Source organism: Salminus brasiliensis, chromosome 23, assembly GCF_030463535.1.
Source record: "Salminus brasiliensis chromosome 23, fSalBra1.hap2, whole genome shotgun sequence".
Taxonomy (NCBI): domain Eukaryota; kingdom Metazoa; phylum Chordata; class Actinopteri; order Characiformes; family Bryconidae; genus Salminus; species Salminus brasiliensis.
This window is the reverse complement of record NC_132900.1, coordinates 13,395,021-13,409,386: the sequence shown is the minus strand read 5'-3', so window position 1 is coordinate 13,409,386 and position 14,366 is coordinate 13,395,021. Positions and strand designations below refer to the sequence as shown.

General features: G+C 42.4%; 1 protein-coding gene across 2 annotated transcripts in view; it reads right to left on the bottom strand.

The window, feature by feature from the left end:
* Positions 1-14,366, bottom strand: part of cadm3 (cell adhesion molecule 3) — a 160,546-nt gene that overhangs the window by 29,439 nt on the left and 116,741 nt on the right. For both annotated transcript variants that reach the window (XM_072668823.1, XM_072668824.1), the window contains exons 6-7: positions 12,321-12,491; positions 10,301-10,391 (exon numbers count right to left, since the gene is read on the bottom strand). In XM_072668823.1, the coding sequence (XP_072524924.1) occupies positions 10,301-10,391; positions 12,321-12,491 (262 nt within the window). The remainder of the gene's footprint in view (positions 1-10,300; positions 10,392-12,320; positions 12,492-14,366) is intronic.

Below are 14,366 nucleotides of genomic sequence, written 5' to 3'. Positions count from 1 at the left end.
GTCTTAGTGTGGCTGTACAGAGAGAGGGGGAAGCTTTCACACTTTATACACACACAGACACACACACACACACACACACACACACCAGATCAAGAGATTAGGGCAAGGATTGCTGCTGAATTGAACAGAATGTGTGATTGTGTGTGTGTAAAGTGTGAAAGCTTCCCCCATTGTTGAGAGAGGAAGAGAGAGCGAGAGAGAGCGTGAGAGAGAGAGAAGGAATGAAAAAGGAGAGAGAGGGAGAGAGAGTGTGAGAGAGAGAAGGAATGAAAAAGGAGAGAGTGTGAGAGAGAGGAGGAATGATGAAGAAGAGAGAGGGAGAGATAGATATGGAGACAGGGATGGGGAGAGAGCAAGCGAGAGGGCAAAAGAGAGAGATAGAGAGATGGCAAAAGAGAGGGATAATGAGCAGGAGAAGAAGAGAGAGAGGGAGAGAGAGCTGGAGAAAGATAGGGAAAGGGAGCAAGAGAAGGATAGGGAGAGGGAGAGGGACAGGGAGAGGAAGAGAGAGATAGGGTAGAGCAGGAGTGACAGATGGGGAAAAGTGGGAATATGAGCAAGAGAAGGTACGAAAGAGAGAAGGAGAGAGGGGATAGGGAGATAGAGAGTGAGAGAGTAATGATGAGAACAGGGAGAGAGAGAGAAGGAGGCAGAAAGAGAAAGCGAGATAGAGAGAGAGAGATGGAAAGAGAGAGGGGTTCTGTGGTATGTGCATGTGAATGTGAGAGAATCCTGTGTGTGTGTGTGTGTGTGTGTGTGTGTGTGTGTGTGTGTACAGAAGGCAGAACGTGTGAGAGGGCAGTGAGAGATATGATAACCCCCCTCCCCCCTCTGTAATGGGTATAGAATAGCACTCTGCACTGCACTAATGGGCTGCGTATTTGGTAATGACCTGTAATGCAATACTGCGCCAGCAGGGGGAGATATACAATTACATTCCACTGAGAGCACAAACACATTCACCTCCACCAGTGGCGCTCAGTCGGAGGTGCCTGGTGGATACAACCGCAAAGGACAGACTGAGGTAAATATAACTCACCCTGTGCCTAATCTTAATTAATCATAGCCTACCCTACCCTACATAACTACAACTGCGCCCTTCCTCAACCAATCACACACTACAGTCCATAACATACCCCTGAGACCACCCAAAACCATGCAAGAGCTAACCCAGAGGGCATAATCAAGAGCTAGCAAGTTATCTAATCAGTCAGCTCAGTCAGCTTGTCCATCCATCTCTATTCATATCCATCCATCTATATGTTTTCATAATGTGAATCGAGCCGTTCTCTATGTTGGGGCAGAATTCCATGAAGAATGGACCATTAGAAACGCTCCAAAATGACCCAGAATAAACTCTTATTACACGGACTTCCATTGAAGGTTTTTTCCCTCTTCTGTAAAGTACCAGTGTCTATATACAGCATCAACTATATAAACTATATGGACAGAAGTTTTTTGACACCTGATGAAGGGTATTAAAAAGAGTTTATCCTGCTATTGTTGAAGTCTCTACTGTCCAGAGAAGGTGCTCTACTAGATTTCAGACTTTTGCTGTGAGGATTTGATTGCATTCACAGACAAGAGTGTTAGTGAGGTCAGCAGGATGTTAGATGATCACCACCAAACCTCATCCCCAACTCCCCTACTCCTGACAAAAGTTTTGCCTGGAGCACCATCATTCCAGAGAGCACAGTTTTACTGCGTTATACAGCGTTATACCCCTCTATCCACTAGCCCATGCCTGGCATTAGGAATGGTGCCAATAGGTTTATGTTTATCTGTTCCAGAGACTCTTATTATATCGGCAAGTTGTGTGTGTGTGTGTGTGTGTGTGTGCTTTTGCACACCTGTGTCGGCTTTAAGTAGCAGGATGGCACTCATCAGAAGGGAAGTGTCCATAAACATTTGGAGGACTGTACTCACTTATTCTCCTTACTTTCTGCTGTGTCCTGCTGTGTAGCACACTGACAGAGAGCTGTCAATCAACCACGCTCATGCTCATCAACTAAACCCAACGCCCAGACAGTTTCTCAGGTAGGCCTAATCAGCAGTATTTTAAAGAGCACATCCAACCTTAGTGTCAGCAGGTCTCCCAACCTGTCAGCACATTTGAATAATGCACATTAGGAGGTCGATAACGAGCATATGGGGGCGGGGCTTAGTGAGGAGCAGGATGGGTATGGTTGAAAGGAGTCAATCAGAAGCATTTCCAACTACAGGCCTGTCAACAGTCAGAAGGCAGCCCACTGCTGCTTAACCTTAATATTTCACCATCAATAGAGGCAGAGTTACGGATGCAGTAGAACTAATTTGTTAACCACTTGGGGGAGGGTGGAGGGGGCACTAGTCAGGGTTGGATTGTGGGTGGTGTCTTCATGAAAGTGAGTGTGTTTAGGATCAGTGACCTCCTGAACCTGAGGGACTAAAGAGACAGACCTACAGTCATCGTCTTCTGAAACAAGGAGCTCCAGCTGCAGCCTTCAAAGCTTACGGGCTGAGAAAACGCATCCCAGAATGCTCTGCACCATGCATATTTGACGTCAGCTAAGCAGACAATATCTAAAAATGTAGCATGTAATTTGGTGAGCTGTAATTTTCTGCGGGCAATTAGGAGTATTACGCTTATGGGCTAAAAATAAGAATATACAGCTTTTTAATTTTTTTTTTTTTTTTGCAAACGCTTTGTTCCAGCTGAGCATCAGAGGGTTTGATGAGGTTCTTTCTTTTCAAATCGAGTTCCATTACTTGCTTCATAACACAAGTGTCATTCAGCTATAATAAAAAAACCTGGAGTGACACCTGAAATGGAGTGGAGTGACGGGTAAGTGTGACTGAGATGGGCCCAGGATTATACACACACACACAGATGCTTCACGTGTGATTCATTAATGCATGATAATATGACTGAATAACATGCTAAAAGGATCAGCTTGGAGGCTAATTATGTTAATGTTCAAATTATGAATATTTTTATTCTATTCCATTTCCCTTTTCCTGCTCCAAACCTCAACCATTAAATCCTAACCTCTACTCTTACAGCAGCACCTCCTACCCAAATTCTAACCACAACCCTTACAGGAGTACCTTCTACCCAAATCCTAACCACAACCCTTACATCAGCACCTCCTACCCAAACCCTAACCTTAGCCATTACAGTTGTGCCTCCTACGTAAATCCTAACCATAGCCAATACAGCAGCAGCACCTCCTCCCCCAAATCCTAACCTCCTCTCCTACAGTAGAACCTCCTACCCAAATCCTAACCTCAGCCATTAAAGTTGTGCCCCATATGTAAATCCTAACTACAACCACTACAGCAGCAGCACCTCCTACCCAAATCCTAACCTCCTCCACTTCAGCAACACCTCCTACCCAAATCCTACCCATAACCACTACAGCAGCAGCACCTCCTCCCCAAATCCTAACCTCCTCCAATTCAGCAACACCTCCTACCCAAATCCTACCCATAACCACTACAGCAACACCTCCTACCCAAATCCTACCCAAAACCACTACAGCAGCAGCACCTCCTCCCCAAATCCTAACTTCCTCCACTACAGCAGAACCTCATATTTAAATTCTAAACATCCTAACCTGAACTATTACGTCAGCACCTATTACCTGAATCTCCCAAACCTAACCTCAACCATTACATCTGCACTTCCTGTTCAAATCCTAACCTCAACCACTACAGCAGCACCTCCTGCTCAAACCCTAACCTAAACCATTACATCAGCACCTCCTACCCAAACCTAACCCGAACCATTACATCAGGACCTCCTGCTCAAATCCTAACCTCAACCACTACAGCAGCACCTCCTACCCAAACCTAACCTCAACCATTACATCAGCACCTCCTACTCAAATCCTAACCACAACCACTACAGCAGCACCTCCTACCCAAACCCTAACCTCAACCATTACATTGGCACCTCCTACCCAAACCTAACCTTAACCATTACATCAGCACCTCCTGCTCAAATCCTAACCTCAACCACTACACCAGCACCTCCTACCCAAACCTAACCTCAACCATTACATCAGCACCTCCTACTCAAATCCTAACCTCAACCACTACAGCAGCACCTCCTACCCAAAACCTAACCTCAACCAATTACATCAGCACCTCCTGCTCAAATCCTAATCTCAACCACTACAGCAGCACCTCCTACCCAAACCTAACCTCAACCATTACAGCAGCACCTCCTACCCAAACCTAACCTCAACCATTACATCAGCACCTCCTGCTCAAATCCTAACCTCAACCACTTCAGCAGAACCTCCTACCCAAATCCTAACCTCAGCCATTAAAGTTGTGCCCCCTATGTAAATCCTAACCACAACCACTACAGCAGCACCTCCTACCCAAACCCTAACCTCAACCATTACATCAGCACCTCCTACCCAAACCTAACCTCAACCATTACATCAGCACCTCCTGCTCAAATCCTAACCTCAACCACTACAGCAGCACCTCCTACCCAAACATAACCTCAACCATTACATCAGCACCTCCTGCTCAAATCCTAACCTCAACCACTACAGCAGCACCTCCTACCCAAACCTAACCTCAACCATTACAGCAGCACCTCCTACCCAAACCTAACCTCAACCATTACATCAGCACCTCCTGCTCAAATCCTAACCTCAACCACTTCAGCAGAACCTCCTACCCAAATCCTAACCTCAGCCATTAAAGTTGTGCCCCCTATGTAAATCCTAACCACAACCACTACAGCAGCACCTCCTACCCAAACCCTAACCTCAACCATTACATCAGCACCTCCTACCCAAACCTAACCTCAACCATTACATCAGCACCTCCTGCTCAAATCCTAACCTCAACCACTACAGCAGCACCTCCTACCCAAACATAACCTCAACCATTACATCAGCACCTCCTGCTCAAATCCTAACCTCAACCACTACAGCAGCACCTCCTACCCAAACCTAACCTCAACCACTACAGCAGCACCTCCTAACCAAACCTAACCTCAACCATTACATCAGCACCTCCTGCTCAAATCATAACCTCAACCATTACATTAGCACCTCCTGCTCAAATCCTAACCTTAACCACTACAGCAGCACCTCCTGCTCAAATCTAACCTCAACCATTACATCAGCACCTCCTGCTCAAATCCTAACCTCAACCACTACAGCAGCACCTCCTATCCAAACCTAACCTCAACCATTACATCAGCACCTCCTGCTCAAATCCTAACCTCAACCACTACAGCAGCACCTCCTACCCAAACCTAACCTCAACCATTACATCAGCACCTCCTACTTAAATCCTAACCTCAACCACTACAGCAGCACCTCCTACCCAAACCCTAACCTCAACCATTACATCGGCACCTCCTGCTCAAATCCTAACCTCAACCACTACAGCAGCACCTCCTGCTCAAATCCTAACCTCAACCACTACAGCAGCAACTCCTACCCAAATCTAACCTCAACCATTACATCAGCACCTCCTGCTCAAATCCTAACCTCAATGTACTCAAATGTACACAAAAATGCAAATTGCTAGTGCAGTTTCACTTAGCCAAATTTTACTGCAGATAAAAAGTGTGAGGGGGTGCACAAGTGTATGTTTACTCCCCCTCTAGTAAAACTGGGGGTGCCTTTGCTCCAGTTGCTCCACTGCTTAGGCGCCTTTGCTAAGTAATGGAAGCTGATATTTCAAGTAGCACTATTGCTCAGCAATTGCTTCAGAGTGCCTTAACAGCTTTAGTAATCTCAAACATACTTCCTTATATACATTCTGATATTGGATGACTGATATCCACATTGTGACTGTTTCACATTTACAGCCTTTTTAAATTGATTTTAGACAATAAATGGAAAAGCTCTAAAAACTCGATCTAAAGCGCCCACTTTGACGGAAATGCTAATAATTTAGCAACTTTGACAGTAATGCTAATAATTTCTGCTAGCACCCCTATAGGAATCCTAACCATATGGTGGCGCTAATGTTGGCCGTTGTACGCAGACTACATTTAAAGCTTGTAACAGATATGCACACATATTGGAGCTTGTAATGTGTAGGACTTCCTGAAGACCTTGGCCGAAATCTAATTCTCATGAAAACTGATCGGTCAATTTCCTTGTCAGCTGTAATTATATTGGTGGTTATTATGACATGTGTGACCTTCAGTCCAGCTACTTAAGCCCTAACCAGTGAAGTTAAATTGGCCTGAGCTTAACAGTGAAATCAGATGTCAAAATACAACAACAATGACGACTTTATCCATTAATTGAACTCCAAATACAGGCTAAAAAGTGTCTGCTACAAGGGATGCAAATATGGGAATTATATTAATATCCAATATGTTTAATATGCTTCATATTTTAATGATATATTTAAAAGTATGTTTTAAAGCTGTATGCCTCACTGCCTGGTTTATGTTCTGATATGTGATCTTAGATCTGACTCTGATCTGAGATTCTGTCTTTTATTTGGTTTTCAATTAAAGTTCTACTGTTTCATTTTTTTATTAGATCTCTGTTATTGTCCCAGCTAATTAATTGTATTAATGTCTCATTTTTATCTTTTATTAACATTAATTCTCTCAGCCTGTTTTATTGGTACTTTTAACTTTCATCTTTTATTAATGTTAATTGGCTCAGTCCACTTTATGAAATGGACTTCATTTTCATCTTTGATTGCTGCTACAGAATTGTATGCTTGTCTGTAAACTATGTTCACCTTCTATCTGTATTAAAAGAGCTCCATAAGTAAATAATTCGATTGCTGTTATTATACATATAGAGTGTCATCCATACTGTTTGGAACAAAGAAACAGTTTTCCTTAATATGACCCCCTGCTCTGTTTTACAATGTATTAATTTCATGTCAAACCAATGGTACACATTCCAGACTGTAATTCAAGGGTATCAGACATTTTGGTTTCACCTTGTTGAAAATACAACGTTTTTATGCAGTCCCCCTAATTTTAGGGGCAACATAATGTAAGGGGACATTTGGCTTCATAGGTGTTTATGATTTCTTAGGTGTGTTTCACTGCTTCATTAGTACAACCATAAGATATCTAGGCTTGCTTCTAATCTTTCAAACACATTTGGGGGCTGTAGTTGGCATTGTTAAACCAAGGACAAGAGCTGTGCCAATAAAAGAAGCTATTATGAGGCTTAAAAAAAGATACAAACACTACAGACATCAGTTACACCTTGGGATTACCAAAATCAACCATGTGGAAGACCATTAAGAAGGAAAAATGCACTGGTGAACTCAGGGACCTCACAAAGGGACTGGTAGGCAAAAGAAGACCTCCACTGCTGGTGGCAGAAGAATCCTCATTATCAGAAAAATCCTCAGATCAGGAACAGCTTATTATGTGCATTTGGCAGCGAAGACTATCCACAGAAGACTTCATGAACAGGAATACAGAGGCTACAATGCAACTAAGGCTACTAAAACAGTGGCCTGATTACAGTTTGCTAAAAATCCTTGTGGACAGACAAGACCAAGATGAACCTGTATCAGAGTGATTGCAAAAGCAAAGTGTAGACTGCCCATGATTCAAAGCATACCACCTCTTGGCCATGGGGTGTCATGGCTTGGCCATGTATAGCTGCCACAGGTGCTGGCCACTTATCTTCTCTGATGATGAAACTGCTGAAGGCAATAGCACATTGAATTCCGAGGTGTATCTTCTCTGCTCAAGTTCCATTAAATGCCTTCAAACTCACTGGGCAGTGCTTCATCCTGCGGTAAGATAATGATCCCAAACATACTCCTAAAGCAACACAAGTGTTTTTACAGGATAAAATGGAAAGCTTTTGCCAGTCAGCCAGTTGAAATCCAGCTGAGCATGTGTTCCATATGCTAAAGAGGAAACAAGGCTCTGAAACAAGCCAGAGCTGAGGATTAGAGGCTTGGCAAAGCATCATCAGAGAAGATACTCAGCACCTACTGAACATGATTGCTTTAGATGTACCTATTATTGCTCTGGCCCAAACATTATGATGCCCTGAAATGATGAATGTGTTGACCTTTAATAATGTCTGATAGGTCAGATTAGAAACGTGACAGTGGAGCAGATGGAGGGGCATATCAAAGAAAAAATATATATCTTTGTCCCAAGCATTATGGAGGGCACTGTAAAACTGGTGCCTGGTGCAGTATCATGTGACAGTGAATACATCAGGCATCCCATTGCAGCAGACAGTTTTACCATTAAACGTGAGCAGCCCTGCATGCCCACATCCAGAAGCCGAGGTAATGCTAGGACGCTATTTATGCATTTATTATGCAGGCATGATGCATGTATTATTGAGAATGTTTGTTCGTGCCGGGAAGAGTCCAGACTGACATCATTACCAGAGTGTACTGCAGGTTACACTGTGTCACGAGGTGAAAGAAAGCAAGATATCGGGTAAACGCAGAGTGAATCCAATCTATGATACACACATACTGGAGGGAGGTCATGGACAGAGATTAGGATGTAAAATCCATCCTGTTTAGTGGAGAGAAAGATTGCGATCGCAGAACTGAGCGACTTTTAACTGTGTCCAAGAAAGCAGTCAGATAGCATTAGCTGCGGCATATCAACAAGGCCTGCTAGCCCGTTACTGCGCTAGCGTTATTGAAAAATTATTACTGCATTTCAACGGTGTGTATAAAGCATAAAGCAGCATGAAGGGATTCTTCCATTTATTTACTGCGACTGCTTACTCAACTCATCCCTCACTTCGACTGTGTAGACGGGTAGCATGCCGCAGATTATCTTGCTGGCCTGTTAGCAGCCAAATTGTGAGATTACGTGGAATTCTGTCTTGTCTCGGCCTTTGCCAGAACGATAAAGTGGATTGTACAACCACTCGGGGACATGAAGTTGCTGAACTGTTATCCGGTTGGAGTTGGTACGAGCCAGGCTTGTTTTAGATACGAACTGACTGTAATTTAAAACCTGCTGGAAGCTCTTCTGTCACACAGCGCCCTCCAGAACTGAGCAGCGCACTTAAACCTAGCAACACAGGCAGAAGTTCAAAAATAATAGGATATTCCTTTTCTACCCCAACCGTGTGCTTGCTTTTAGGAAGGCTTCAGATGTTTTACTCTTTTTAAAGCACTGACTGACTCTCTCTCTGTCTCTCTCTCTCTCTCTTTCTATCTCGGCATCTGTCCATCTCTCACAAAGGCCCTTCCTCATGCAGAGCATCAATAGAGACTACTCAGAGTTACTGTCAGACATGAAGTGGTGAAGAGAAGACAGAGGGAAAGAGAGAGAGAGAGAGAGAGAGAGAGAGAGAGGTGAGTAGAGTGTATGGGAAGGGAAAAGCAGAGACAGAAAGAAAAAGAAAGAGAGGAAGAGAGTATGGGAGAGAAACAGAGGAGGAAAGTGGGAGAGAGAGGAGGAGAGAGAGCGGAAGGGGGCAGAGAGAGAAGGAGAGAGAAAGGGAGAGGAAGACAGAAAGAAAAAGAAAGAATATGAGGGAGAGAGAAAGAAAGAAATGCGAAGAAAAAGAAAGGAAAAGAAAGAGAGAAAGGACAGAGTTAGAAAGACAGAAAGAGAGACAGTAAGAAAGAGAAAGGATTAGAGAGTAAGAGAGAAAAGTAGAGAGACAGTTAGCAAGAGAGTAAATAGAGAAGGAGACAACAAGAGAGAAAAAGGAAAAGAATGATAGATGTGAGAGAGAAAGCGAGATAAACATAAAGAAAGAGATACTGTGAGAAAGGAAAGAGAGGGGAGAGAGAAGAGGAAAGAGAACACAGAAGAGGGGACAGAAAGGGAGAGAGGAAGAGTGAATGGAAGAGACAAAAAGGAGGAGGAAGAAAAAGAGAAAAGAAAAACAGAAAGGGAAAGGAAAGAGAGGAGGAGAGAAAGAATGGGAGAAAGATGTAGCAAGAGAGAGAGAGAGAGAGAGAGAGAGGATAAGGAAAACATAGAGAAAGAGAGAATGAGAAAGAGGTAAATGCAGGGTGAAAAGGTTAAGAGAGCAGGAGAGTAAGAAAGACAAAGAAAAAGAGAGAGAAATAATCACAAGAAATAGAGAGTAAGAAATGCAAAAAGAGAAAGCAAGAGAAAGATAGAAAAGGAGAGAGTGGGAGAGAGAAAGGAAGGACGAGAGAGGGAGAAAGAGGAAGAGAAATGTCGAGTGAAAAAGGAAAATGAGAGGAGGAGACAAAGAAAAGGAGAATGAAGAGAGAGAGAGAGAGAGAGAGAGAGAGAGAATAAAAAGGCAAAAAAACATCCAAAGTTCTGACCATCTAACGCTTAATGATTGTGAGTGTGTGTACAAGTGTGTGTGTGGTGTGTGTTTCTTACTCAGGGTTTCCATAGCCCACACACTGCAGGTAAAACTTCTCTCCCTCTCTGGGCAGGTCATTTTCAGGCATGATCTTCACACTTGGAGAGACTGAAAACAAACACACACACACACACACACACACACACACACACACACACACACACATAAAACACACTTGATTAACCTCTTACATTTGAACTACTTCTCACTGTTCATGAGATGCAACACTGCAAGAATTTCCAAGACCTTGACATGTGCCATGGAGATAATCAGCATTATTTACTTCATCTATGGATGGTCGTAGTGTTTTGGCTCATTTGGGTACATACTACACATGAAACATATTCTTACATCTTACAGAGCTGAACATATAGATTGTTGTTTTATATTGTTACACATATACAGTGGGGCAAAAAAAGTATTTAGTCAGCCACTGATTGTGCAAGTTCTTCTACTTAGAAAGATGAGAGAGGTCTGTAATTTTGAGAGACAAAATGAGAAAAAAATTCAGGAAATCACATTGTAGGATTTTTAAAAAATAATTTATTTGTAAATTATGGTGAAAAATAGGTATTTGGTCACCCACAAACAAGCAAGATTTCTGGCTCTCACAGACCTGTAACTTCTTTAAGAAGCTCTTCTGTCCTCCACTCGTTACTTGTATTAATAGCACCTGTTTGACCTCGTTATCTTATAAAATACACCTGTCCACAGCCTCAAACAGTCAGACTCCAAACTTAACCATGGCCAAGACCAAAGAGCTGTCAAAGGACACCAGGAAGAAAATTGTAGACCTGCACCAGGCTGGGAAGAGTGAATCTACAATAGGCAAGCAGGTTTGTGTGAATAAATCAACCATGGGAGCAATTGTAAGAAAATGGAAAACATACAAGACCATTGATAATCACCCTTGTTCTGGGGCCCCACGCAAGATCTCATCCCGTGGGGTCAAAATGATCATGAGAACGGTGAACAAAAATCCCAGAACTACACGGAGGGACCTGATGAATGACCTGCAGAGAGCTGGGACCAAAGTAAGGAAGGCTACCATAAGTAACACACTACGCAGAGAGGAACTCAAATCCTGCAGTGCCAGGTGTGTCCCCCTGCTTAAGCCAGTACATGTCCAGGCTCTCATAGTTAAAGTGTACCTATGATGAAAATTACAGACCTCTCTCATCTTTCTAAGTAGAAGAACTTACACAATCAGTGGCTAAATACTTTTTGCCCCACTGTATAGTACATATGTGGCATACACTGTATCCAGGTGCCCCTTGTAACAGAATTTGGCCATTTTAACCCCATTGCAACATTGCGGTAAAAAGACGAAACCCATCTTCAGCTGTTTGACCCTCGCTGAATAGGGTGAGTAATGCTGATAATATCCACTGGGTGATATCACTGCCTGAAGAAAAAAAACGGAAGTATATTGCAATTATGCGGCTCTTCAGACATTTACTTGTAGCTACATGAAAATCTCAGAAAATGATAAAATTCTATGTTCATGTACATACCCTAACAGTTATATTTTGGCTGAATAGCATGTGTGACCGCTCTGTTAAGTTGCCTAGCTAGGGTAAACAAAATTGTATGCTAATGTTAGCTCAGCAATACTCATCATTGCAGAGCCTCACTAAAGAACACTTTTTTACTCTAACATGTATATGAGGCTGTAATTCAGGGGTAATTCTAGTTCAACAGTATGACATTGACTGTTCTGTTAGTCCATACCTAGATTTACCTTAACTGGGCAAGTCAACAAGCTGGTAGACCTGCGTATCTGTTTCCTGAGGATTTGCATTTCCTTGCTAAATGCGGATCCGAATGTGCTAAATGCATTCTCTGGAGTAATGGAGCTCTATATGACCTTGAGTATGAGTTGGAGTGGTTTATGATCCACAGCTAATCATCCAACATCAGTACCTGACCTCATAAATGATCTTGTGGCTGAATGCAATCATATCCTTAGGTTAATGTTCCAACTATAGTAAAGGCTATAACTGCAGCAAGGGGGGAAAACAAAGCTTAGCATCTTACACAGAACGCTGAGAGGCTGTTCTGTCCTCTTGTCTCCATTAGAGATGGACGGGTGGTCTACAGCACAGGCGATCATGGCGTTGTTGTCGTCTCTGGTTACAGACAGCTTGAGTTCGCTGGTCACTGTGTAGGTTGGCTCAATATGGTTTGACTCCACCACATTGGGGCCGCCTTCACACACAAGCAGATGTAGTCACTGAGTGTAGGCATACTGAGGGACTGAATTTATTGAATCTAGCATGTCTTACTGCAGCTGTATTTTTACACATGGTCCAGTAACAACCAGTCAACATCCACATGTTAATAAGCTCATGTATATTAATGATCTTCGCTCTGCCAGTTTGGATGTCTAAATGAACTATAAATGTCAGAATCAGATGCATGCAAAATAAGTGGAAAATTGGAAATACATTAGTCATATAAACAATATTATCATTGTTGCAACAAATTCCAATTCCAATTCAAAATAGATCACATTTTCAGATCACACAAACACAAAATAGATAAAATATGGCATAAAATATATCAAGTGATCAGTTAAGTGTGTGTACATGTATTAAGGCTTGCTGGCGTGGCCAAACATGCATGAAAACATTATATAGAACCGATGATTATGTTCACAACTGACAGGTAATTTACCATCAGAATCATTCAAGTGGAATGTTGTGCATGACAGGGTGATTTATGCTTCGCTAATATTTGTTCTCACTCAATTTTGTGAGTGTGGGTGCCTACTCTCTGGGTCAGCCTTGTCCCACTGTAAAACACACACACGTTTGCTGCACTCTCCCAAATTTCTTTGATTTTCCTTCCAGTCTGTTTTCTCTATTTCTCTCTTTTGCCATTTTGTCCCAGTACTGCCAGACCTGGCTCTCTACCACCCTGCTTCCCACCATGCGATGCAGTCCTACACCGGATCTCCATGTGTATTCATTTTTGCCTTACTGCATAGCTGTGCAAAAGACTGGTAACTTGCATAGACTTTCACATTTCACTCACATTTTCATAATTTATGGTTTGATGTCACATCTGTTACAGCTCTTCACTATTGTTTTAATCAATTTGTATTCTTGTCTCTGTAACCTTTGACTTGCTCAAAAGAGACTCGGACCCGGATCTCTGTGAAGCTACTTTGTGACAACATTGTAAAAAACGTTATATAAATAAATTTGACTTAAATTAAATTAATTTTCTTCTAATGTTATCCCAGTTTCTACCAAATTTGGAAGGCAATGTCAACTTCCACCATCACTAGCAATGTCCCCAACACTGCAGCATCGTAGGCAGCCAGCATGCTCAGATGAAAAGCAGGGCTCTCCAGCTCTGATACAACAGCTTACAGAAGCCTGTGTTGACCAATATCACACTAAGAATGATGTGGAGAGGAAGTGCAATCCACCCACCTCTGAGAAAGCTAGGAGAATTTTGCTAGTGAGGATAACAAATTATCTTCCTTTTGTCTCTGATCAAAGGTGTGTATCCTTGTTAGTATTACTCAACCTCAGTGCAGCCTTTGACACAATAGACCATACTATTCTCCTAGAAAGGTTAGAGAACATGGTTGGAATCACGAGAAAAGGAAAGGAAACCCCTCAAACGTATCTAAGGTCAGTGTTCATAACCCGAAATGTTAGTGTTATTGTTTGTAAATTGTGCACTGTGGTTTTCTTAGCTCTAGAAGTGCCATACTGGTCTGACCGGCTTATAACTGGAAGCTCTGGTCCTACCTACTAGAAGAGGCGTGTTGGTTTTTACTAATGACATGGCTCAGTGTAAAAGCTACATGCCACTGTTTTTGTAATATTATTACACCAAGACTATTTGCTATTTTTTTTATATTTCAGGCAGCTGGGCAGTAAAAATGCTATGCCATACATTGCTATACATCTTTGTACATTGCATTTGTTATACATTGTACAGCATTGAATTGTTTTAAATAACAGTTACATTTTATATTACTTGAGGAGAAGATAACACTGGAACCAAAGATTCCATCCCACTATTGTTGATGGGAGTGGTGTAAAAGTGAACACACTTGAAATGCAC